Source organism: Equus caballus, chromosome 4 (assembly GCF_041296265.1).
Source record: "Equus caballus isolate H_3958 breed thoroughbred chromosome 4, TB-T2T, whole genome shotgun sequence".
Lineage (NCBI taxonomy): Eukaryota > Metazoa > Chordata > Mammalia > Perissodactyla > Equidae > Equus > Equus caballus.
In genome coordinates this window covers 42739855-42767652 of record NC_091687.1, presented here as the reverse complement: position 1 = coordinate 42767652, position 27798 = coordinate 42739855, and the positions used below count along the sequence as shown (strand labels likewise).

The following is a 27798-nucleotide window of genomic DNA, read 5'->3' as shown; positions in this document are numbered from 1 at the left end:
GTGAACAGTAAAAAATGTTTTAGAGCTGGAGTGATTCTCTCTAATGAACTTCAACATGTTTTCTTTTAGAGTTTTTCTAACATAGAACTATGCGTAAAAGTTAACTAAAAAGAGAGGGAGAGACGCAAGCTGGGAAGGAGAGAGGTGCAGCAGCACAGTATGGCCTCATGGTTAAGAGGGGGACTCTGCCGTCATTCACTTCGGATTTGAATCCACTTTGCCATTATTGCCCTTTAAAACTTAGGCAAGTAACTGAAGTTCTCTAAGACTCAACCGTATTATCTATCAAACAGAATTGTGACATAACACATCAGCATGCTTCAAAAGGTCCTTGGACGGAATAATCCAAAAAATGTTAGTTATTTTTACTTCGTTTTTATTCCTTTTGATAACATTATTACATCCTTTATTTCAACTGAACGAACAAGTCCATAGCTCATTATTTAGCTGGCCGTTTCCTAAATTTCTAGAGCCTTAAAAACCCCAATTTGCATAAAAGCATAAAAAATAGTTTAAGTTAAAATATAAATTATTGCTGAATTAATTTAAATCCTTCCAGTGGAACAGAAAGGCAGTTTCATGTGGTTTCTGTTTCCAAGGATTCTTAGAAATAGATGGTATACTAGTCCAAGTCCCCTATTTCTATAGAAACTCAAGGCTGAGCCTTTAGGTGAGGGGTCAGAGGTTATTTATTCACAATAACTGCCTGACTTTTAAACTAGTGCTTCATCTATTTCATATGCCTCCTTTAAAGTTCAAAGGATGTAGAGTCATTATAAACTACCAATTTTCAAAATCTAAGACGTTCCAAAATCATACAGCATTCAGTAAATGGAAATATATATGTGTGTGTGTTTTTATGTATATTTTAAACTAAATTCATTGGCAAAAGAGATTACAAAGTAAAAAATAGTCAAAATATTTCAAAATTAGGAATTCTATTATCAAAATGGATATAAAGAGTCATAGAGTAAAGTAAGCTAATCTATGGAGGTTATATGCCAATATAATAATGAGAAAAAGATAAACTACTAATTTATGGGATTTTCTAAATTAAATGTTTATAGTCTAACATATAAGCTTTGTTAAAGCACTTACAATCACAGGGTAATCTTTTTCCCTGATTGTAACCAACAATCAAAAAAAATCTATTCTTCCATTCTGTGCCAAGAAACAATAGCAATTTAAAACAGGACTGGGTTTTTACTGCATCTTTTATTAAGCAATCTTTTGTACTCACAGTGTTTATTTACCAACCACTACTAATTTAAAAATTATTATTAAAAGAGCTTGGCTGACACCATGAATGATGTATAGACATGTTTTGACTAAAGAGCTACAGAGTTATTAGCTGAGAATACCATTTAACCAAAATAGCCTTGCTAATTCATCTCCATTTAAAACACATGGAAAAACCAAAATAAGTGTTCAACGTGAATAGGAAAACAGATTGTTAGTGGTGGGTGAGAAATTATGTCTTAATTTTTAAAAGACCATAAACAACAAACAATATTGTTTTAAAAGTCACTCCAAAGATATTTTCAAATCTTTAAAATTATATATTTGATAAAACTAGGCTCAGTTCTAGGAAATTACAAGTACTTTATTAGTTACCAATTTAAAACGTCCTTTTGAATTTTGTATTATTTCATATATAAACTAAAAATACATTCTCCCTTTTATCAAGATCTGTTCTTTTCCACAAATTTAAATAATGTGAACTAAGCTTGTCTAAAAATTTCCAATAGCATCTGGCACCTAAAATCAATTATTCATATATCAAATTTCACAATATTTAATTATTGGAAACTGGAATTTTTTCTACAAAAAATAATTAATGAGCTATGTTAAAATACATTGTTTCTGATGAATAAGTTAAAAATAAATAAGTGATTAAATCTATCTAAAATAAGACAAATAAAAAGACAGAGAGAAGTGTAATAGCTTGTGCTTAAGAAATTAGTGGTCTAACGCTATTCGCATGTTTGAACCATTAAAAATATTGACTCTCTGAGGAAAGTCGAGAGGGAACTGGCCACATTGTGAAAATATGTAAATGTGTATTTTTAAAATATTGTGCTCTTTTCACTGATGGGGTATAGTGGTGCTTATCCCCTCGGGGTATGGTTCTCACTAGCGGGTGTGTCTACACATCTAACACTGGAAATGAATCTCTCACATTTGTATTCTTTCAAATGCACAGGAACAAATCCTTTAGTCCTAGGGTTGAATTTATTCACGGCATAGAAAGTTTAAAAAAATACAATTCCAACACCACTCATTGGTGCTTACCTTGGTCTTCAATTTTTGAATCTCTGCTTCTGTAACTGCGTGCTTGATTTGCAACTGAAAATTGAAAAGAAAGAAAAAATGTGAACTAAGAAAGTGTATCTATATTTTTAAAGCCTCAGAATACTTTATTACACAGCAGAAGTCCTAGGAAAGTGCTGCAGTGCAGCAGGTTGTAAATTAAAACGTCTAGTGTGTAAAATGACTCACTTGGTGCGGACTAATTAAACACACGGTTTATGGCCCATACTTCCTGATATCAGATTAGGTTACGAATTTAATTGCTCAGGGACCAAAGAGAAACAAACACATTTTCTTGCCCTCTTTGCAGCTCTTCCTTTATGATTCGAGCGCCAAGGAATTTCCTTGTAGTCTTGTGGATTAACAGTTTAAGCAGGCAAGTCAGCAAGCGGCTGTGTGAAGATTCGATTCCAAACCTGGAAGAAAGGTGGCGCTATGGTTCCGTGAGTCACACGAGGCTGAGCAGTTCTTACAGCTCAGGCGGCTGCAAAGCGGGAGAGGGTGAGGCAGTTCCACAGCGAAATCTGTTTTTTTTTTAATTGCAAGAAAGGTGCAGATTGAGATTTCTGTCCTCCAAGGGATCTATTCCTATTGAGGAGCTAGAGCCCCAGGAGCTTCAGCTACTGTTTATTACCATAAGAACCACCATTTACGTTTGTTTTGCTTCTCCCCTCCCCCTACTTTGTTTCCTCTGTCACGGAAGATCATCATTCATTTCCTTAAGGGATAAATAAATACACCAAAATTTAAGGAAAACAATTTATGCCTTGACAGTCTCTTCTCTGAAATCCTTAGGGCCAGATGTTTTTGGAATTCAGAATTCTTTTAATTTGAGAAAGGTAGGAAGATGCATTTTCCACAAATTGTGTATCACCCACAGCAGCATCTGCAGGGGTATTCTGCAAGCAAATGCAGGAAGGTTTTGGCCACCAAACATATGAATATTCTCACTAAGTGAGGTATATAAAGACTATAAGTGTCCTATCAGTTTTGGTCAGGTTTACCACCAAATGAGTTTGCCACAAAATTATTTTTAAAAACTGTTTTCAGAGCATTTTGGATTTAGGATTGTACAAGAGGGTCTGTAAACTTCTCATATTCCTGTAATTAAATAAGTCTAAGGTTTTCTTCTCAGAAAAAGTCAGTCAGTAGGCCGATGGGAGGATAGAAACACAAACCTTTGGAGGTCATAGCACCTCATAAACCCCAGCTTCCTCTTTGGTTTGCAATCTGCACTTTCTCGGTTTTGACCCAGCTCGCAGCGGCATATGGGAAGGATGAAGAGGGAAACAAGGCAGAACCAAAGACAGGCTCATTCCATGAATAAAAGCCCAGAAGCTGAGAGCCCCCAAGCTCCTGGTAACATGCTCCTTCCTTGATGCTTTCAGGTCTCGTGTTCTGTTGAAGGGCTGGCGTCCGCACTGCGGCAGCTCTGCTACTGCTCTAGGTCCTGAGCGGTGATCTTGAAACTGTTTTAAATTTGATTCTTCCAGCTCACATCACTTATCTTACTTTCCCACTTTCAGATCTGGTCACTCTTGCAGTCTTGCTGATTCGGCTCTTGCTTCTTTCAGCCTTATTGGTTCCTAGGGGCTTCCGGCTCTAAGAGTCTCTAGAGAGGAAGTACCCTCTACGCAACTGTCATTCTTCTATGAGGCCCAAACAAGCAGTTCTGAGTTTCTCACCATAGCCCTAGTGGTACAACACTTAACTTACCTGCTTTAGCAGATGCTCAGAGCACCAGTGTACCTGGCAAGTGCTGCTCCAAATTCATGGTAACTCCCTTCCACCTCACTGATGAGGTCTGTGCTCAGCCAGAGTGCTAGAACGGATGAATATTTTGAGACCCGCCAATGCCAGGCAACTCAGCCTGATATGCTCAGATGTCCATGTGGATACTTCAACTATGGGCCCTGCAGTGAACACACTACTGCAGAGTCACAGATCCTTCACTTCTGGTCTCACTTTGGACATGGGAAACTAGGGCTCAGAGACAAAAACTGACCTGGTCTAGTTCTCACGGTGAATCACTGTTAAAACCAGGAGCAGAACCTGGATCTTTTGGTTCCTGATCCAGTGCCATTTCCTTTAGAATAGTAAGGATTCACTCAACAGGCATTTATTGAAGAGTTGCTATGTGCAAGATGCTGTGAAGACAACTCTTCCTCCTTGTAACATCTATTAGTGCTAATCTCCCCCACCAATATAAAGTAATAAACTAAAAATGGAAAAATACTTACATGTTAGACATGAAACATTATTTTTATATATATATAAATATGCACACACATACACATATATACATTTATGGCTATAAGGAATTATTTTCCATGGAGATCTTGTACTTCAGTATGAACACACTCAGGCATCCAGCAAATCCATGTGCCTAGGTGATTTTGGAGTATCTGCAATTGTTATTGACAAGAAAATCGACTCCTTGCTCTTTCTACCATGTGCCAAGTGTAAAGAGTAGTTGTTATTAGACTGTTTGAATTCATCTCAGGGCTACCACATACTAGCTATGTGACACTGGAAAATTACTTAAACTCTCCTACCTTCGCTTTCCTCACAGGTAAAATGCAGTTCCGCATAGATCATAACCTTCCTTATTGGAAGATTCAATGAGATGACCTACGTAAAGCTTTAACAGTGGCTAGCGTAGAATAAGCCCTCTATAAAGTTAGTCAAGACTGAGAAAGAATGATCTGAAGAACTCAAATATGATTACTCCAACTCCATTTCCCAGTTGAAAGTGCTAAATGCTGTGAAATGTCACACCTGAAATAAAACGAACGGCTCTAGTTCTATTTGAAGAGTAGCAAGAAATCAAAAGGGCAGATTTTCTGATGAACATGCAACTGTGGGGAAGTGCCAGATTCTTCTTCCTCAGTGGCGAAGCCCCTGTAGGGGAACCAAGCATACGGCAGGCAACTTGTTGGGCCTTTGGATTTCTTTGCTCAGAACACCGTGAGCACTCCCAAGCTGCTTCTCCGGGCCCTGGTTTCCCACATGAGAAACAAGAGGGCTAAATGGGAGGAACTCCAAGGCCCTTGCAAGTACTACAGGTGTGATGTTTATGAAAGGAAGAGCCTGGAGAAGGTTGTCATGGTTGCAGAGGCTAGAAATTTCTGTCCCAAGCCAGCATTTTCATTCCTATGAATGCATATGCTGGACTAATCCACCGACATGTGGGACAAACTTTGGTAAAGCTGTTAAACAGCCAAGTTGATCTTCAGTTATCCCACCCCTTCTATCTCACCGAACTGGATAACAGAAGAGAGCTGACCTCATTAGTAGTGAGGTGAGAACACTGACAAAAGCTTAGAAGGTTACTGAGTACAGTCAGATTCCTTAGGCACGGCAAAGAAGAATGAAGTGAGTAAATTCAGAGCGCATTCAGAAGATGGACAAAAGTTTTAGTGCAAGGTTTTCTTAGTACTCATAAGGCCTGAAGTTATAGATATGTGACTGTTTTAATCCTATATGCACATTAAGAGAATTTCTATAAATCCATCACTATTAACAGGAAAAGCATCAAAAATAAACTAACTGGGGCCGCCCCCGTGGCTGAGTGGTTACGTTTGAACACTCCTCTTTGGCAGGCCAGGGTTTTGCCAGTTTGGATCCTGGGCGCAGACATGGCACCGCTCATTAGGCCACGCTGAGGCGGTGTCCCACATAGCACAACCAGAGGCACTCATGACTAGAATATACAACTATGTACTTGGGGGCTTTAGGGAACAGAAGAAGGAAAAAACAAAAAGAAGACTGCCAACAGATGTTAGCTCAGGTACCAACCTGTAAAAATTTAAAAAATTGAGAAAAACTAACTGAACCCTTCCATTTTATATAGGAAGAAACTGTGTTTCAGGAGCTTAAGCTGCAGAGCTAGCAAGTGTCAAAGCCAGGTTTTACAAACCTCAGCCCATGGTTCTTTCCAGCAATAGTAAATTTCTTACATTTGTAGGCCTGTTTATCATCTTCATCATCTCCTTTATCACGGCAAACGAGTCTGTGAGGGAAGCCGGACAGGCACTGCCAACCTCACGGTTCAGATGGGGAAAGAGGCTCAGAGGAGGTAGGTGCTTCTTCAAGTTCCCAGTAGAAGCAGGTGGTGGAGTGGAAACTCTCCGAGGTCTGACTCCCCCTAGCTCTGTTCCTCCCTTTACCATGCGTCTAATCTGAACCAGCTTTGGGATACATTCTTCATTTAATCCTCACAAAAACCCTGAGGCATATGTATGTCATCATTGTCACCTCCCAGATGAGAAAGTATTGCTCCGACTGGAAACCATGGATTACTTCAGATAGTCTCTGAGTTTTCTGACACTAAATACAAAATGATGCTCAGTCAGCTGCTACTGTTCATGGGACTTAGGAAGAAACATCTCCATTATTCAACCAGCATTTACTGAACGATACTGTGTGTGATGTGTTAGTCATAGTGAGGATACAAGAACAGGACATGGAATCTAACTTGAGAACACTTACTACAGAGAGATTAATAAATACAACCTCCCGAGAGAAGGGCCCAGACCATCCCGAGAGAAATGTCAAAGGAAAGCTGCTCCTAGATGGCCTGATTAGTCTTACTCCTATAGCCAGGTCGGATGCCCTTTGGCTTTGGCCTATTTGTCATAATTCCAACTGTGGACCCTACCTTCTAGACAGAGTGGACATGATGGGCCCAAGATACCTCCATTTCATGAGGGAGAGAAAATTGCTTTTCAAAGAGGTGAAGCGACTTGACAAAAGAAGTACAGTTGGTAAAAGGTTGGGTTTTCTTATTCTACAGTTCTGCGTCCACATGTTTAATAACCTTTCCAAAGTACAGGTCCAAGGCTTTGCACATCACCCCCCTGAGACTGGTCGGGCTGACTGACTGCATGGAGAGGAGGTCAAGAGGATTGGTTAATAGAAACAGAGCCTGAAATACCTGCTGGAACTTTTAGGTTTCAGAGAATCTGGGCTTGGAGAAAAAGATTTGGGAAGGGAGGATACAAACAAAATTGCGGGTCTCTGTCTGTTAACTTACAAGACCAATCTCTTCATCTCTTCTACCATCTTTAACATGAATACTATGGATATCTACCCCAGGATTACAGCACAAACAAACATATGCCTTCCTACAGAGAACAGTACCTTTCATCTAACATTCTGCATTATTTTCTGTTTCTTTATTTCAAAAAGATGAACACAGAACATGTACTCATATCATTAAATCAATATAATCCAAATATAACTATGCTTGAAATAGAAATATCCTTATGCAGAAACGTAAGTACTAAGATTGAACTTTTGGACTCTCTACTTATCCTGTGGAAACATGGAAAACATTTTTCTTTAAAAAGTAAAAAATATTGGGGCTAGCCCCGTGGCCGAGTGGTTAAGTTCACGCGCTCCGCTGCAGGCGGCCCAGTGCTTCGTTGGTTCGAATCCTGGGCGCGGACATGGCACCGCTCATCAAACCACGCTGAGGCAGCATCCCACATACCACAACTAGAAGGACCCACAACGAAGAATATACAACTATGTACTGGGGGGCTTTGGGGAGAAAAAGGAAAAAATAAAAAATAAATAAAAAATAAAAAAAAAGTAAAAAATATTATCTTTGCAGGGAAGATTTTAAGAGAGCTCTAGTACTAAAGATTTTAGAATCAGATAGCAACATTCTCTGCTCTTACTTTACAAGGGCAAAATAATAACTGAATATTTGCATAGAATTTTATAAAGTGGTTTCAGCACTGGAATCAGAATTTTTATAATTATCTTTGTGAGAATTTGATTGAAGTCTGCCTTACCCATGACAGTGCAAGGTCCACAAAAGAAGGAATTAGAGCTGTTTCCGCCCATACTTTGATGGTGTTAAAATGAAGCTATGTCATATATTTTTATAATTTCCGCTCAAGGCTCTATATATGGTCCCTATCTTTATGTGCACAAAAGTGTTTTTTTTCAGGGAACAGTTTCTGCAAAATTAGCTGAAATCAGCTGATTAAATGATATCATAATCTAATCTGAATGAGAACACTAATTGCAGCATATGTAGCATAGGGCGAGATACTCCAACAAGGTCACTCTCTAAGTAGGTACTCACTGATTATTAATAAGTTAAGGTGCTGGATGTAGGTGACATCCTGTAATTACAGTTCCTTTTTAAATTCATATCTGTTTACTGCTAAGGAGGTAACATTTTACAGCTTCTCTACATGTTAAAGGAAATTTCCATGAAGACAATTTTATTATCTAATGCATTTATAACTTTTTCTACATTATTTTTCATAGATTCTCTATGACTTAAATAAGTAAAATAACACAAATTTTAGACTCCATTTTTTCTTCAAGACAAATGTAGAACTGTTTGTACTGAGTGCTAATTCCCATGCCTCCTGAAGAGGAGTGGTAGAAGGGAAACACCGGATAGGTAGTTTAAACGAAACCTGGCCCTCGGTTTCCGATTCAGCCCCTTCCTACTTCCCACTAAGTTTTCAGTGAAATCACATCAAAAAAGAAAATCTTAAAACCAAATGGACACTAAAACTAAAAACAACTGTTACTAGAATGTGAAAGAGTCATGAGGTTGAATTAAGAAAACCTAACCAAGCCTCACTCCAGAGATAGGAGATGCTCTGTGTCACCCTCACTGCTGAGTCTGTCCAATCAGAAAGTTCGGCAACCTCTACTGTTTTTCCCAGGAACTATCCTCAAACCAGGTTTTCTAACTCTTTTAGTATTCCATATTCATTCAGAATGCAACTAGTATACTAGAATAGGAAAAGAATGCAGGAAGGTGGCTGACAATGGCGCACTGCATACTTCCAGCTGCAGGAGAGCAATCTAGTCACGGGCGGTTGCAGTAAGTGCTTTGATAGCAGGGAATAATCTTTTCTCTTCTTCAACTTAGAGAACCTAGTGGCGAGATTTGGAATTATCTCACCTTAGCACAAAGAACTGTACTAGATGGTAGACTGCCAGAAAATAGCAACCAGCTAGATACTAGGCACATAGATATGTCCTCAAGATGCAGATCTAGAAACGGGATTCATATAAAAAAATGGATAACTGCTGACTAACATCAAATACAAAAAGGGTTTTGTCTCATTTCAAGATAAAGGAGAAAAAGGCAAAATTGAGCCTATTAATAAATACTTGAGTTCAAGATAAAGAGACTATCAACTTGAAAACTCATGTAAGGAAACCTGTGAAAATGATGCTAACCCATAAGTAAAAAGATATTTTAAGGTAACTCTATGGAATAACAGGATGAAGAAAAAGTGAGAAAGCATGAGGAATGGATAGAGAGTAAGGAAACTAAAAATTTAATAAGAGAATTTAAGTCATGTTTGAGGTGCCAAAGAGCATAAATGAATTTGAAGTTAAAAGCATATTTAATGCAGGGCCGGCCCGGTGGCGCAGCGGTTAAGTTTGCACGTTCCGCTTCTCAGCGGCCCAGGGTTCGCCAGTTCGGATCCCGGGTGTGGACATGGCATCGCTTGGCACGCCATGCTGTGGTAGGCGTCCCACATATAAAGCAGAGGAAGATGTGCACAGATGTTAGCTCAGGGCCAGGCTTCCTCAGTAGAGGAGGACTGGCAGTAGTTAGCTCAGGGATAATCTTCCTCAAAAAAAAAAAAAGGTATATTTAATGCTACAGTAAATGGAATCATTGATATGAGAGGACACATTTGAGAACAATCTCAGACGTAGAAAAAATAGAAAAGGAAATATGAAAAAGATAATTAACACTGAAGACAAAGTGACCCTAGAAAAGAAACAGAAAAAAATAACAAAAACTGAGAAAGATATTCATGGACTAAAACAAAAACAAAACACAACACAAACATAAAAGATGGAAAGATGATTAGAAGAAAAAATATCAATGAAAGGAGGCCTCTTTCAAGAAATTGTGATAAAAATTTTAAAGTACAAGGCTAACACAATACGAGCATCCAAATGCCAGGCTGGCATTAGACTTTTCCTTTCCAATATGCAATGCTAGCTTAAAACAGTGAAGTTTGCCCTACAACATTTTCAGGAAAAAAGGCTGTGAATCAAAATATTAAACCCAGCTAATTATCATTCCTATGTCACAATAATTAGAATGTTCCATTCTCAATGTGGGAAGCTCATGAAAACTGTATCCTCCATGAATACTTGATAAATTACTGAAAGATATACTCTGAGAAATGAGGAAAAATCCAGAATCTAAGAATTAATGTGGAAATTCTGGTGGAAAGGGAATAATTGTCGAAACTGAGTAAGCTGAAAGCGCAACTATTTGTTGTACATATTATTATAAAGCTAACTGAGAACACAAGTTTTAAAAAATGTGGTAACTAAATTTTAACAATAACCTTGTCTTAGAAAGCAAGATTGTATCAAATACTTCTACATAAAACATTCAAATGGTATTTTGTTCTTAATTTTAAAGATTACAGAAATAGAGAATACTTCTTAAAACTTGAAGATAATCCTTAGTAAAAACCACTAACTATAAAAGAAGCATAAAGCATAAAATGAAACGAGTTCAATTAGACCTTGAATCATTATAACAATAAATTTAAGTTGCTAAATTTTCTTATTAAAAGGTACAGTCTTCAAGATAACATTTTAAAAATTTACAATAAAACAAAGTGCTGCAATTAAGTTTCTGTTAAAAGTAGGTACACACATACACCTATGTGTGTTTATCCAGCAACTACAAACAAAATAGCGGTAAGATTACTAACATAAGACAAAGAATACTTAAAAATAAAAAATCTTTGTCATATTATATGTGCTTTCAATATAGAGTTGAAATAAATAATCAAAGCTATTAGACACAAAATACAATCACGAGATGTAATTTTACTATATGGCTCTCAATGTACAAGGTTAAATAGGAAAAATGAATAAGGATACAGAAGACATAAAATACAAAATATCACTTTTATCACAAATATTCATATTAATCCATAATAAAAGCACCACTTTCAAAAAAATATTAAAACTTGTAAAGACAATACTATCTGACCAAAATGTAACAAGACATTAATTAATCATTTAAAAGTTATAAATTAAAAACTGTTTTCTCAATTATTCAAGACAAACAGGAAATGAAAACAATAAAAAGGAAAATGTAGACTACTTGCAAAATGATGACAAGAAGAAGAATGCACACTGAAACTAAAAGATGTGGCCAAAGGTCTAACCAGAGAGAGATTCATAGTTTCTAAGTGCTTTTGTGTTTCAACAATAAAGTATTACAATAAATTAAGCATTTATTTCCAGAAGTTACAATAAGAGAAATGAGCCATTCCTAAGGATAACAGGATGATGGAATTAATAAAAATTAAAGGTAGTAATGACTGAATTGGGTAAGGGAAAACTTCCAGTTTAGTACAACATACCAAATTAACAAAAGCTATTTATTGCCTCTCTTGAATTCAACTTTGGAGATGCCAAAAGAGAAAAAAAAGGAACTCTGATAGGCTTCAAGGTCTTATTCATCAATTAATAAAAAAGCTTGTAAGAAACAGAACACAGGGTTTCCAGATGTATTTCGAAAAAATGAGGATCTGAAGCAGGAAAATGTCAGCAACCAGGAATGGGAGACAGCAATCTAATTAATCTTGAATTTCCCACATGTGACCTGGGTAAGCCTACATCTGGAGGTAAATTAGGGACAATCTATTCCATCACCCTGAAGCTTGGACATTCTAGCTACTAACTTAACCTTTGGTGCCATGTGGTAAAGTAGCAGTACCAGAACAATAGTGAATTAACATCAGGGCAGCACTGAAATCCCATTAGAGTTAGAAAGAAATAGAGGTGAGTTGGAACTAATTATTTTGTAACTTGTTGTATTTAACTAAAACTCCTCAAATACCAAAAAAATAAAAATGAGAGAGGGGAAGAGAAGCAGATGACAGTATCTGATGGCTATGATTTTGTTAAATGGTAAAGACATAGCTATTGATCTACTTTCTACACTCTTAGGAGAAAATAACCTAAGACTGAGTCAAAGTTACTCAGGGGCAATCTCTAGAAGAAGAGAATAAAAATGTATAACTTAAGCAGCAGATGGAAATTTGATGTATCCAATGGCAAGTAGGTAAAAAAGACAATGAAAGAAACAAGAAGAAAGCATGGAAACTGTAAAATGTGAAATAAAGGGGCAGATGTAAGTTCTAACATTAAAGTGAACAAAGTAAATGTAAATGGGTTAAACTCACCAATTAACTAAAAAGACTCCCAGAGTAGTATACGAGATTTAGGAATAGGTTGACTAAAGAAAACACATTTGTACAAAAGAATGCAGAATGGCTAAAAACAAAGAGATGGAAAAAATAGATGCTCTGAAGCAAAAGAAAGCCAGTGTTAGACTGTTGCTATCAGACAAAATAGAATTTGGGGTAAAAATGCATCATAAGGGACAAGAGAAGTGTTACAATAAATCAAGAAGTTGTAACAGTTCTGAACATACGTGAAGCTAACGACAAAGATTTAAAATATGTAAAACTACCACTGACAGAATTACAGGAAGAAAAGACAACTGTAGTTTGTGATTTTAACACATGCTTTTCAGAATTAGTAAATCAAGCAGACAACACGCTATGCCATGCTATAGAGAAGAAATGTGTTTTTATTACCTTTTTTTTTTTGAGGAAGATTAGCCCTGAGCTAACTGCTGCTAATCCTCCTCTTTTTGCTGAGGAAGCCTGGTCCTGAGCTAACATCCATGTCCATCTTCCTCTACTTTATATGTGGGACGCCTACCACAGCACGGCATGCAAAGAGGTGCCATGTCTGCACCCAGGATCCGAACTGGCCAACCCTGGGCCACCAAAGCGAAACGTGCAAACTTAACCACTACACCACCAGGCCAGCCCCTGTTTATATTATTAATCTTAGTTATGTAAATGAAAAACATATGCAAATTTCATACCAAACACAGAATATGTGTGCTTTTTTAATATATGAGGAATATTGAAACAAAATCATTTATGAATTAAGCTACAACAGAAGTCTCAGAAATTCTAAATAGCTATGATGTAGAATATGTTTTCTGATCAGAGTGTGATAAAATCAGAACCCAATAACAAAAGAATAGCAAAATAAAGTTCCACATGTCCGGAAAGTAAAATATACCACTAAATAATTTTGTGAGGAAATCCTAACAGAAATTACATCTGAATGACAACAGCATACTAAATGTCAAAAATTGTGAACTGCAGCTAAAGCAATATTCAGGAAAAAAATTAGAGCTTTAAATATACTTATCAGAATGCAAGAGTTATCAAAAATAAATGTACTAAGTGCAAGTAATTAATACCAAAAAGGAGGAAAAATAAAAAGATCGATAGGAAATAATAAAATAAGTATTTTTTTAATTTAAAAAAACAATTAGAAATGTAAAAGATAACATGACAGGGAAAATTCTAGACAAACAAGTAAGAAAAAATGAAAATATTCAAATAGAGGAAAGAAAAAATTGTAAAAGGGTAACTAATTACAGATATTAAAGATTTCAGTATTTAAAAATTATACTACAAAAATATGTTAATAAATACAATGCTTAGAGGAAACTTATGAATTTCTTGAGAATTGCAAGATACCAAAATTGGCACAAGAAAAACTTGAAAACTTGAATAGAGTAATAGCCATTATAAAAGGTATTTTAAAACCTTCCTTCACAAAGGCATAGATGGTTTTATACCTGAGTAATAACAAATTTTGAAGGAACAGAAATTTTACCCTTATGCAAGTCATTAACTCTCTCTTATAAAAGTCATTTCTGAAAATAGAAAAATAAAAAAATTTTCTTAACTTACATTGAAGTTACTATAATCTTTGTGGCAGCTTTTGATTAATCCACTCTAGTTAAGATTTTCTGTTACTTATAGGTGGACGTTTATGTAATTAATAAAGGAGATAAAATTTTAGAGAGGGTCAGAAAAAAAGATGAGTCAATCAGATATATTCCTTAAACTTAGATTGAAAGGGTCAACATGTTAAAAATGCCAGTTTTCTGCAAGTTAATTTACTAGTTTAATGTAATTACAATAAAAACTGCAAAGTTTTTCAAGGGTAATAAAGTGATTTAAATGTTTTCTTGAATAAGTTGAAAAGTAAATGAATTTCTGAAGAGTTAGATGGATCTGATTTATTCCATCAGTGTTTAATATATATTCTAACAGAACTGCACCAAAGAATGAGGAAACGGAACAGAATATGAAGGTGCAAAGCAGCCCAGAGGGTAAAGGCACACATTCTGCAGATAATAATGCTGGCCCTCCAGTCAGAGGGAAATGCGTAAACGGCATTTAACAAAAGCGCTAGCCACCTTGGCAACTATTTGGAAAAACTAAATGAGGTACGTGTCTTGTATTACACAACAAATTCCAGTATATGCTTGATACCATTCATTCACTAAATACTTAAACACTAATTATATGCCAAGAACCATGCAAAGACTGAGGATATAATAGTGAGCACAAACAGAGGAGCTTGGAGTCTAGTAGGAAGATACATAATAGGCCAAAAGTAAGACTGATTGAGATAATGTCAGTCTGATGTGCTTTGTCCAAATAGTACAACACCTACTTTTCCTTGAAATAATGTAATTAAGAGAACCCTCTACAACACGAGACTCTATCCAGACTCCAATACAACATGACTCTCCACCTCCACCCCAGGTTTTGTGTATAATCTTGTGAATAACATGATGTTATATAGTATTTGGGTATGTATGTTAAACACACGAAGAAATTTAAAACTGTGATAATGGCAGTGTACAAGATACAAACACTGTGAAAGAGTGCCACACACTTGGTACTCAGGGCCGATCTCCTGAAGAAATCAACATATATATGTTAAATATAAAACAAAAGAGAATAAAAGAATTAGAAGTGAAGTGACATGGTATTTGCCTGTTCTTGAGGGGGGACAAATCTCTAATTCTTAAAAACCAAAATTAAAAGAAAACTACAGATTTGGTCACTCAGGTCAAAAATAAATCAGCCATGTAAGATAGAATGGGTCCAGATCATGCAGTGGCCTATACCAAGGTCAGCAACCATTTTCTATAATGGGCCAGATAGCAAATAATTTAGGATTTGCCGACCATATGGTCTCTGTGCAACTGCTCAACTTTGCTGTTGCAGCATGAAAGCAGCACAAACAAAAAATAAATGGATGTTCACGGCTGTGTTTGAATAAAACTTTATTTACAGAAAAAGGGCAGTGGGCCACATTTGGCCAACAGGTCATAGTTTGCTGACCCCTGGTCTAGATCACACAGTTGTCTACACAATGGTGTACATGTCAAACAATGTTTATGGAGCATTGAGTCCTTGGCTCAATTCAGAAAAATGAGGATATAACTTCCATATACTATTTCTGCTTTTTAAGCTCTTTACCGTCCATAAAAGAATGTGGACCCTACTTCCAGTTCAATTATCTACCCAAGAGTAGGGGTCATACTCACGTGGCAACACAAAAGAGTTCTATTAGAGGCTTTGGCCAGGGTATACTACCCTGACCTCACTGCCTCAAAGTTGGATTGACAGTTAACAACATCCAAGGAAGATTTCTTCAAGAACAAGTAGTCCTTCTACTCTTCTAGATAATCTGTATTCTTGGGCCAAATCAGAGCCATAGAGAAACAGCTACCCAGATTATACCTCTTCCTCCAACTCAGCCTCTTCCTCCAGAACTTTCTTTCTCTGCATTGCTCTTTGGTTTGAAGACATCAGTTAATCTAGACAGTCTTTATAAGAAATGGCCCTAAGATAGGCACTCCTACTGTAAGGGAATTCTGAGTTTTGTGATCGTCATATAATAGTGTACTTCATTGTCACTAACATGTTCCTATCTGATTTAGAGCTAGGAATAGTCATAAATCATGTAAAAAACCCGTGTATTTTGCCTAAAGGACTCCGTGAACTCTATAAATGGAAATGGTTCAACCTGACCTAATGATAATAGGTGGAAGAGAAATGGGCCCTCTCAACACATAAGTAAATTTCTATATCACCAAGAAAAGCCAGCCTGGTAGCAACTTGGCATTAAGTACCACAAGTCTCCAAAATACTCATATTCTTTGATCTAATAATTACACTATGAGAAATTATCCTAAGGGTAAGTACACAGATATTTACTATAGCATTACTTTTAAAACTAATTTTAAAAAGAACAGGAAACAAAGAAAATTTTCCAAAGCAAGGAATTAAGTAGATAAGTTATAAAAGATCTGTAAGATGAAAGGGTGAATAAGCATCGCTTACAGAAGAACATCTGATGACACAGGAAAGCCCTAATACAATTTTAAGTATCAAGAGTAGGAGTTTAACACAGTATATGTTGTATAATCCCAAATACAACTATATTGCGATTATGAAAGATTTTTTGGCGTTTATACAAATCTGTATTTTCCCAAAGTCTATAATAAACATGTTTTTTTTTTTTTTACATAAAAACATATTTGAAAAGTACATTCACTTTGATACTGGTCTAACAAATATAAATTTGTCATAGGAATTTAAAAGGTAGGTCAATAGATTAGGCATATGAGGCTAACATCAGAACAGATATAATTGGACTATTTATGATATAACAAAATTAGAAATTATAAATAAAATTAGAAATTAGAACTCTGCATTTATCAATCTTGTTCTTCATGTACAGGAGAACATTTTTCCCCAAGTGGTCAAGTCCTAACACACTTGCAACCACAGAACAGTGGTTTTCAAGCCTCAGTGTTTCAGGGTTATTGTAGGGAGGTTGTAAATAATGATATATTTGTCTTCAACAATGGAGGATGTTCCCACAAATAAGGAAGAATAAACTGCTTGGGGACTCATTCATCACTGTTTTTGTTTTACATGTTGGGGTTCTGAGTAGTTAATTTGGAAGAAGAGTTTATGTGGTTGTCTACATTTGTGCGCTCAGGATCCATTCTTGGCCCATTTCTGACAGCTCCTGCCTCAGGAGGCTAACCTCTTCAGACTTCATCTGCATCTCCCAGGCTTCCTGCCTACATTTGGCCAGTGGGAGGTATCAGCAGGAAGAGAGAAGAGTCTGGGTATATTCCTTGCCCCCAGGATGGAGTTTTTAGCAGTGGCTGCATCTTATAAAGCTGCAGATGTAAAATGACCCCCCTTCAAAAAAGGTAATCTCTGTCCTCCTTTACCCCTATTAAGCCAAAAAACAGTAACAGCTTCCTGCTGTTGCCAGACTCTGTGAACTTCACCATCTTTAACTCTGTTCAAAGTCCATTCATTAAACTTTCTTCAGTTAAACCACTTGGGTATGTCATCTGAGTCCTATTGGGACCTTGACTATTTTAGGGGGGAAAAAAAGCCTTTTTAGAAATCACTGCCTTAAAGAAAGCTTATCCCCAGGTCCCAAAATTTCCATAAAACTGAAAAAAATATAACGTGAAGACTGCACATTTAAGGTATAGTTGGAATTATGGAACAGATAAGTTGTAAGCTGTCACTATGACAAATAAGCATTTAAATTAACAATTGTGGAATGAGATCTACCTAAATTTTAACTTGAAATTCAAGACAATCTGTTATTAAAAGACTTTCTTTTGAAAACTGATTATTCTTAATATATTTTTCAAACAAAAATATACACTTAATAATGAAATAGACAGGTATACAAAAATACTTTGCAGATCAGCAGCTTACCTCTTTGAACTTGTGACTGAGCTTGCTTGTGTCCAGGTCTGATGGGGAAAACATGTCCTCGTTCTCAGGCAGCTCAAAGACTTCAATGGCCATGTCACCGCCAGGAAGAACAGGTCCTACCTCATCCTCCTCTTCATCTGTGGCATATTCTCCTGTCTGAAAGGAAGGGGATTTCAGAAATCCAGCTGTCCTTACCCAAGGTGGAGGTGGGTTATTTGAAAATATTTTATAAAAGAGAAATAAAACATGTCACCAAACGGTAGAAGTGTAAGTAGGCTTTAAAGTCAAGCATGCCTCATGCAGCCAATGTTATAAGCAAATGTTAGTTCAAAGATCCAAAGTGACATGTCTATGCCATATATAAGTGCATCTCTAAAAATCTAATAGCATCAGTAGCATCTTCACTATAGTAACAAAAGTTGTCTTCAATCCAAGAATTTATGGTTTTACTAAATAAAATTATGTTGCTAAGGGAAATAAGTTTCTTTTAAATTCCCAACACCTGTATGAATAAGTCACCCAATAGTGAGAACGGGGAAGAAGGAAGGGGAGAACAAATGATTCAGAGTTGGAAGGCACCCTAATTAAGCCTTACAAAGGTTGAGTAGATTAATTCTCCTAAGCTTTAGAGCTCAATCAGTTCTGTTTGGTTTGTCTGTTAACTAATGTGGTGGTTAATGAGTGACCTAAAGGATAAACCAAAGGTTTCTCACTTACAGCCTGCACAGTATTTCGATAAATCTTAGTATTTTGTCAATGTCAAAAAAAAAAAAAAAAAAAAAGATTCATGTAAGAGTCTAGACTTCCAGTTTTTCTTGAGAAGGCTAAAGATCTGGCAAGACAGGCACATTGTACCATGATGATAACTGGCCTGAGTCAGCAGTGGTTGCCCCCTTTAGATGGGTCCCATGCTTTCTAATACACCATAACTTCTACAATTCCATATTGTTCTATGCTGTTAGCATCACGCTTTCATGATACCCACAGTCCCCTGTAGATATCTGAGTTCACGACCTCTGGAATAAATGCTCCTTCTCACCACTAACTTCCTTAACATTATTAGAAAGTAGCTCCTCTCATGGCAGCATCAGGCTATGAGACTCTAATTCAAAATAATTGTTTGAAATCTGTACCTTATGATATAATTTAAAGATAAATCACTGATTTACAAGGTTGAGAAACAAAGTTCATTTAATTCATCCCTGTTCCTTCAAGTAGTATTATATCTAATACAAAAAACAGATAAGAATTCATATTGTCTTTAAAAAAACTTTCATAAAGTATACTGAGTGATCTATTCCTTTGATTAAATAGGGTTAGAGCATCTCTTGTTTTTTCTTTTGGTTCTGTACTATATTCTTGCTAAAGCTGAAACTCTATTTCTTTTATTATGTTTACACATGAAGGAAATCTAGTCATCAACCTCAGTGTAATAATTCCTAATGTCTGGAAGACCATTATTAAACTGCCATTCCGACTTCTCCTTTTCAAGTAAAATAATTCTAGTTTCCTCATAGGTCTCATTCTTTGTAATTGTCTTTGTGCCTGTACTCTGACTTCTCTCCAAGTTACCCACATTTCTCTTAAATTCTGGAGCCCACAAGTAGACACAATTTCTAGTAAGGAATCTGAGGGCCATTGACCATGATGAACAGATTGCCAGAATCCTTCAGACTCTACCTCCCCCAGAGAGACTATAATCATTAAGACCTTGACTTTGGTGGCATTTGTATTTAGAAATAAGCTCAGGATATTTTATACAGAGCTGTGATTTTCCAAACAGGTTACATGTTAGTTAGAACTTTTTTTCCCCAGATAAAATCAGAGATGCTTTGACTGAATGGGAAAGAGGTTGATGGTCTCCATCTTAATCCTATATAGCTGCTCAGTACCTGGAACCCTAGGACTCTTTAGAAACCAGTCTGAAAATGTCTAAACTATAAATACCATTCACGGGCTGGCCTGGTGGCGCAGCGGTTAAGTGCACACGTTCTGCTTCTCAGTGGCCCAGGGTTCGCCGGCTCGGATCCTGGGTGTAGACATGGCACTGCTTGGCACGCCATGGTGTGGTAGGCATCCCACATAGAAAGTAGAGGAAGATGTGCACAGATGTTAGCTCAGCGCCAGGCTTCCTCAGCAAAAAGGGGAGGATTGCAGGCAGTTAGCTCAGGGCTAATCTTCCTCAAAAAAAAAAAAAAAAAAAACACCACCACTCATTCCGAGTGTCTTTAGCACTGGCAGGAGAAGGCAGCTGAAGAGTGGGGGCTGGTTGGTTCCAGATAGCTTCCATTTGTTGGTATGATTAGATCCTACAAATCTTAAAAGGATTCTAATTTTAGATTTGTATTTTTGTGTGATGATATGTAAATTAATTCATCTCCTTTTTATTTATATTTTAGAACCAATATGTCTTTCATAAATCTCAGTGATGTTAATTAATAAAAATGTAGCAAGGCTGGTAAATACACAATCTCAAGATACCTTGCTGAAAGTTTTGATTTAGAGATATAAAACCATGTGCTTGTTTTTAACCCCATAATTACAACTAGCAGCAAAGCCACACCTTTATTATGAAGGCCTAAAACAAGTATACAAAATTGACTTCTATATCATCAATTTCATGAATATCACAAATGACTCAATAAAATCTTAAGCTAAATATAGAGTCTGATGACAATGTGGCACATTTTAAACTTAAGAGTTGAAATGAACAATTTGATTTCCCCTTGCCAGCTTGAAAATGGATACTTCTTCATTATGAGTAAAGGAATTAATATAAATATGTGCCTAGGATGGGGACTGACATATAACAGGATCCCAGGAAATGTTTTTAAAAGAATAAATCCAAGAATGCCAATTGCATTTACTTGGTAATATCTATAACCTCCTAAGAAGGTTTTCAATAACATCAAGAAAATGTACTGCAAAGTCATTTGTTCAGAAGGCAATATTCTGGGGACAGCCCTGTGGCTGAGTGGTTAAGTTTGCACACTCTGCTTCAGTGGCTCAGGGTTTCACTGGTTCAGATCCTGGGCATGGACATGGCACCACTCATCAAGCCATGCTGATGCAGCGTACCACAGAGGGACCTACAATTAGAATATACAACTATGTTCTGGGGGGCTTTGGGGAGGAGAAGGAGAAGAAGAAGAAAGAAGATTGGCAACAGATGTTAGCTCAGGTGCCAATCTTTAAAAAAAAAAAAAAAAAAGGCGGCAATATCCTGGTGTTCTGTCACATTTGTTTTTTAACACTCCTTATAGTGAATAACAAGATTAAGGTATACACAGTATATGCAATTTTCACCTCTAAGTATAGTTCAGGTTTTGTCATCCATTTAGTTATCAAAATTATCGTCACAGTGTAAATATTAAGAATTCTTCCTCTTGATTCTTTTATTTTTTGACTTCGCCAGTCTTCTTTCTCATACCCAAATTACCTGCACTTCTGCTAAAATTTTTTTTGTCTTTCATCTTTCCATTTACTAATGTTTTCTCTCTCTAATCAGTCCTATAAGCACCCTGAGGACAAGATATTTCTTTTACTACTCATTACTCGTCTTGATTCTACTTATTACGTATTAGAGGCTCTGGCAGGGTGTTTAAAAACTTTATGTTGCCATTCTCTCTCATTAATCATTTACTATTCCCACACTTAATAGGCTTTAGAATGAAGAATTATTCACCAAAGACCTCATAAACATCTAGAAGTTAAAAAGTTACATTTAGTAGACTAAGAATAATATGTTCTTCTGATTCTCTTACTTTTACTGAAAATAGACATTACTTTTACGGTTAATCTGCAAGTAAAATAAACTACATGGAATGACGTGTTAAGCAGAATTTCATAAAAATCAAAATTACATTGGATTGAATCTGATACTTACAGAGGAAGATGGACAATAACGTATAAAAAAACATGCTACAACAAAGTATCTCCATGGTATCCAGCTCCTTCTCTTTATTTCTAGCCAGACTGAACATCTTTAAAGTAAACAGACTCTTGAAAGCTTTGTCCCAACTTGCCAATACACTTTAAATAGGGTAAGAAAAGTTCTTAGTCTAAGAACTGACAGAGAGAGTAAATGTTCCTTTTCATCTCCTGGTCTACGTTCTTGATTAATATCTTACACTTTTTAATAGCACCCCAATAAGGGGCAAAAATGAATAGCAATTATTTTGTAACTTATTGTGTGCTCAACACTGTACATACCTTAAAAACTGTATGATATAGGTATTACTATGCCATCTTAATTCGAGGAAACTGAGATTCAGAGGTTTCACCCCAAGACAGACAATTAGTTATGCTGTTGAACTCACATCTAACATATTCCAAAGACTAGGCACTTCCTTCTATCCTATGCTTCTTGGAGTCTCCAGAAACTAAAGCTTTGCAGAAAAAAAATGGGAATACATTGCTTTCATATCTCTCCAACCAAAAACCCTGGTGTATAATCCTGTTGGGTTAAGATTCACCTTGCACATCTTTAAACACTATCATTCAATTCACTTTGAAGACTTGCACCTGTCTCTTGTGAGCTCCAACATTCTCGTCCTCTTCTTTTCTCTGATCATATGCTGACTCTGGGCAAGTGCATAAAGTCTCCTTCAAAAAGTTTGGCTTACAGGTCTGCTGACTTATGTTTCATGCATTCTTTCTTATATAAACCAGAACCATAGCATATAATCTATAAAATTATTGCAGTGTCTTAAAATGGATGAAAAGGATACTTGCAAGGCAAAATAAGTGCAAAATTCCTCTAATTTTTATGGTTTGTCTCTTTTATGCCTTCTCACATGTAGTTTTCATGAGCTACATGTCTTTACTGAATCTTCCCAAAGCATTTTATCTCGTTTTCATAGACACAACTTCCTTTATACTCATATTGTATTAGAGCATTTAATATTCTGTTAAAATGCATAATTACAACAGTAAGTACAGCTGACAGGGTCTGCCTCTTAGTCAACAGGTAACTTTTAACTAGTGGGAGCAGAAGTGTATAGACATACTAAAGCCTTGAACACTCGGGAGAGCTGTAGATCTCAGTCTAGGCTTTACAGAAGGGACAGACAATAACTGTTGTTTTGGTGAGTTGGTTAAGTGGAGATCAGTTAAAGAATCTTGGTTTTGAAGTCACTTAGGCCTGGGTTCAAATCCTGACTCTGTGATGTTGGTAAAGTTAGCTTCCAGATCTAAGTTTCAATTTCCTCATCTATCAAGTGAAGCTAAAAATAGTTCCTTGGTATACCAGGTTGCCACGGGATTAAGTTAGGATGGTGTCCGTAAAGTGTTCCACACAAGGTCTGGCACATGGTAGGTGCTCAAAATAAGCAATTCTGCTGCTGCTGCTGCTGCTGCTGCTGCTGCTGCTGCTGCTGCTAATACTACAACAGCAACGTGCTCAAGCTTCTCCAAATCTCTAGCTTACAACCAGATATTTGCTAAATTGTAGTCTCATAATGCCCTAGAAGACCTCGCCACATGAATCTTTTATAAGCAAACTGGTCATTTCCGTAGTAAAATTCTTCCTTTCACTAAACCTGCTCCTCTTCAGTAGGCACCTGCTTCTACCCAAGACCAAGAAAACTTCCAGGTCTCTGTTCCCAGTTATCAATCCTCTCCTGCCCCAGTGATCCAAGATGAATATCCATCTACTTAGCACACTCTATGACGCTGCTGTGTTAAGATTCTTCTAATCCATTCCTTCTGTTTCCACTATATGCCTTACATCACTCATAAAACTTTTGTCTTTTTACATCTGTCTGCTCCTATCACCTTCTTTCAACTGTAAATTCCTTGAGAGTGCCAGGTATGATTTCTCCCTGTAATCCTAGTGTGGCTAGCACACTGCTTGGCATAGAGTAGGCACTGAACAAGTGTTTGCTGAATAAATTAATACAGTTTTAGCCACATCTGCACAGCACAGCAGAGCCTGATTTTCCTGTTAATTCTCAGCTTTCAAGTGAGAAATACAGTGAAACGCAGCTGCAGCTGGGGCCTAGAGGACCCTTCTGGGGATTCTCTCTTGTTTTAGGTCCAACCATTAACAGTAATTTTTGCTGTAGCAATGTTTGCTCTGGTAAATTCAAGGAAACTAAATGGTGCTAATCATAAAAATAGCCTTAATTATCCAGTTTTTGTTGCAATTTGTTTACTGGATTTGAATTTGGTTATATATATTTTCAGACTTGGCTCTGTGAGAGAATAGAAGAGAGTTGCTTTTTCTCTGGAGGAGAAAGACCTCAAACTAACACTTCAATGTTTAAAATTCCTAAATCTGTGCCAACCATCCAGATGGCTTTCACCAAAAGCATCCCCTTCTCTGCAAAGGCATCTCTCTTTCCATTGTCTGTCAGTTGACTTCGGTGTGTCCTAGTTTTGGGATGTTAGGCCACTTAGTCTCTTTTAATGATTTGCTCATCTATGAAATGGAACTAACAGCACCTTTTTCATCAGGGTGCTGGGGGAATTTCCAGTTGTGATATATTCAAAGTATTAATCACCATACCTAGAATATGCTAAATGACTATATGACTTTATGATGATGATTATTTTCACCATCCCTGGTTTCTCCAGGACAACATCACAGAGCAGTATAAGAAAAACAAGCATGGGCTTTGGGGTTGGAGAGACCAGGGCCCCAAAAGAGAAAAAACAATGTCACAGTGCATGATGGTGAGCAAGTTATTTAGCTTGTATCTTTGTGTTCTCCTCTTTTATAAAATGGTGCGAAAGATACCATCCTCAGAGGGCACTGAGAGAATTCAAAGACATAAAGCATGTACAATATCCAACACAATGCCCGGCCCATTTCTCCTCCCATTTATCAAGTCAATTCAAAATTTTCTTGTCAATCTGTGTTCTCAGATTATTTTCAGATAATTCACTACATTCTTAGTATCTAGTCACCTAACCAAATAACATGTAAAATCTCTACCTAGGTTATTGATATGGCCTTCTGTGGTCCCTGCCTTCAGGCACTCAGCATCTCAGGTCATGGATAATACTGCTGACAAATTATTCTTCCTAAAATTCTGACCAGATAAAGATTTGCCTATAAAATCTTTTATAATAACTCAACGTAAAAAATGTTCTGGTAATTGTGGCAGACTGTTCATAAATTAGCATTTGATTATACAGTATTTGAAAGCCTTCTTTAGTTTTTTCCCTCTCATTTTAGAAAGTATACTCCTCAAAAGCAGGCACTCTCTCTCCCACTATGGTAGGCAGGTTCTAAAACAACCCCTAACGATCCTCTCTTACTGGGCAATCATGCTCTTGTATAATCCCTTCCCCCTGAATGTGAGCTGGACCTAGCAACTCACTTCTAACAAAATACAACAAAAGTGATGGGCTGTCGCTTCTGAGATTAGTTTACAAAAAGACTATGACTTGCGTCTTTTTTGTCTTCTTGCTCTTGAGAAACTAGCTGCCATGTTGTGCATGGCAATATGGAGAAGCCCACATCACAGGGAACTGATATTTCTGGCCAACAGCCAGCAAGGACCTGAGGCCGGCCAACAGTCACATGAGGGAGCTGGAAGTGGATCCTCTGCGTTCTGCCAACAGCTGCGAGTGAGCTTGGAAGCAGATTCGCTCCCACTGAGCATTTAGATGACTGCAGCTCTGCTTGACATCTTACTTGAAGTCTTGAGAGAGATCTTGAGTCAGAGGTATCCAGCTAAACTGACCCACAGATACTGTAATGTATAAATATTTATCTCAAGTTGCTAAGTTTCAGTGATATTTATTACCCAGCAATAGAAAGGGGATACTGCCATCACAAATACAGAAAATGGGGAAGTGGCTTTGAAACAGGCAGTGAATGAAGGCTGGGAGTATTTTTGAAGAGTATGTTAAAGCAAGCCTCAATTGCCTTAACAGATTGTAAGTGGAAATCTAAAAGAGGATCCTTGTTGTGTAGTGGCAGAAAGCTTAGCAACATTATCACCTTCTATAAGGAGAGAGTAGGAAACGTCCCTGTGAACTGAGTGATCAAGCTGAGTAGAGTTCCAGACAGCGCTGAAAGTGCTGCCTGATTTCCTCTTACTGCTTAAAGTAAAATGTGGCCAAAGAGAGACAGAGAGGAATACTAAACAGGAAGGAACTAAGACTTGATGGTTTTCAAAGTCTTTATTCTAAAATTAAGAAATGGCTTCCAAACAAAATTCAAACCCAGGGTACTCCCAGGAGAACATGATGGAAAAATGAAGCAGAGTGTGACCATAAAATCTTTTGTTAAGAATTCTGAGCTTGGGAAATACAAACTTTTTATAATGGGTGGTAAGCAAGTCTGTCACCTGCCTTAAACAGGGACACTATCTCTATTTTCCAAGGCTGTTCACTATACAAACAGCATTGAAAAGATAATCTGAAACAAAGGCCATTCATGCCTCTGAACACAAGACATGCAGAGAAGTGAGACACCCGTGGGGGAACTGTCTCCCAACAATATCCACCCTTGTTTCTATACCATCTTGGCTTCTGGTTAGTTTTTGCACGAGCATGATATTCGCTCAGCTATACAGACCAGTGTGAATAAAGTAGCTTAGGGCCAAATCCAGCACCAGTCTACTTGACAACATACAATTCAGACTACTATAAAAGAACTCCAAGCAGCAGAATGAGTCCGCTTGCAGTACTGAGATCAATCATATTCCCCAGGGCTTCCAGATCCTACTGGCTAAGTAAATCCCATAAACCATCAGGATCTACCTTAACAACTCATGTAACTTTTTCCTTAAGTTTCTTTATTGACCTTTCTACTTGGCCTAAGGTATTAGCCAGATACAGTAGAAGGTATCAGTGATTGCAGACTCAGCATTTGCCCACCAGGAAGAAATCTAGGGTTCAGGGCAATTCTATCATCCATAACAACCCTGGCCAGCGAGTTGAGGTTGATCTGAATGCCTTCCAGTATGGAGGTGGTATCATCAGTCATATCACCTAAAGTTAGGAACAAATTTTGTACCACCTTATCTAATTAAATGAGTCCAATCCTAAGAATAATTGCCTGCAGGAAGCATCTAAATAACAAGCTATTCCTCAGGAAAGTAATGCCAAGAAACCAAGAATAGCCTCATTTTGGAGAGATCTCTAGAGTCATCTGAGGGCTACATGATCTAACGATAGTGTTTGCTTTAAATACACGAAGCCCTCTTATGACCACCCCTAAGGAGCAGCTACATGAGACATGAGCAGCCCAAAGACTTTGATCAATTGCCACAAGTCATTCCCAGAGTTTGCCATCCCAAACTTTAATCTGCCCCAGCCTGTAACTTTCGAAGTGACAGAGCAAATAGTTAAGTCATTAACAACAGAACAAGAGTCAGTAAAAATATAACAAGGTTCATCAAGGGGAGTAATGGCCATAGCTCTTAGAATGGCCTTGAGTTCTGCCCATTGAGCAAAGTGACCATGCCCATTTTTGGGTCTGCACAGCTGGTGCTGAGGCTCGAAAGCCTAGTAGACAGCATTGGACAGCTTCGCTGAACCATCAGTGAACCAAGCCCAGCGTATTTAAGGGAACATCTATGAACTGAAGGCCTCACTGAGCTAGAGGCCCTGTTTTAGGAGGTGAAGTGGCAGATAAAGTTTCCCTGAATTGGAAAGCTACTCCTCAAACATGTAAATCTAAGATGCTGCTGGGCCAGGCTGGCAGCTTTCCTGAATCTATAATTTCCAGTTGACAAGCAAGGTTTGTTGGGCCCTTCTTTATTGGTCAGTGAGTTCAAGGTGATCCATCTCAAACTAAGAATAATAGGGCAGAGAGTCACAAGGCCTCCATGGGTTGGGCATTCAGTTTTAGTTT

At 37.3% G+C, this 27798-nt stretch overlaps 1 protein-coding gene across 26 annotated transcripts in view; it reads right to left on the bottom strand.

Moving 5' to 3' along the window:
• PPP1R9A (protein phosphatase 1 regulatory subunit 9A) overlaps positions 1-27798 on the bottom strand; it is a 314168-nt gene that overhangs the window by 61417 nt on the left and 224953 nt on the right. For all 26 annotated transcript variants that reach the window (XM_023639218.2, XM_023639228.2, XM_023639222.2 and 23 more), the window contains 2 exons: positions 17988-18143; positions 2293-2346 (listed from right to left, as the gene is read on the bottom strand). In XM_023639218.2, the coding sequence (XP_023494986.1) occupies positions 2293-2346; positions 17988-18143 (210 nt within the window). The remainder of the gene's footprint in view (positions 1-2292; positions 2347-17987; positions 18144-27798) is intronic.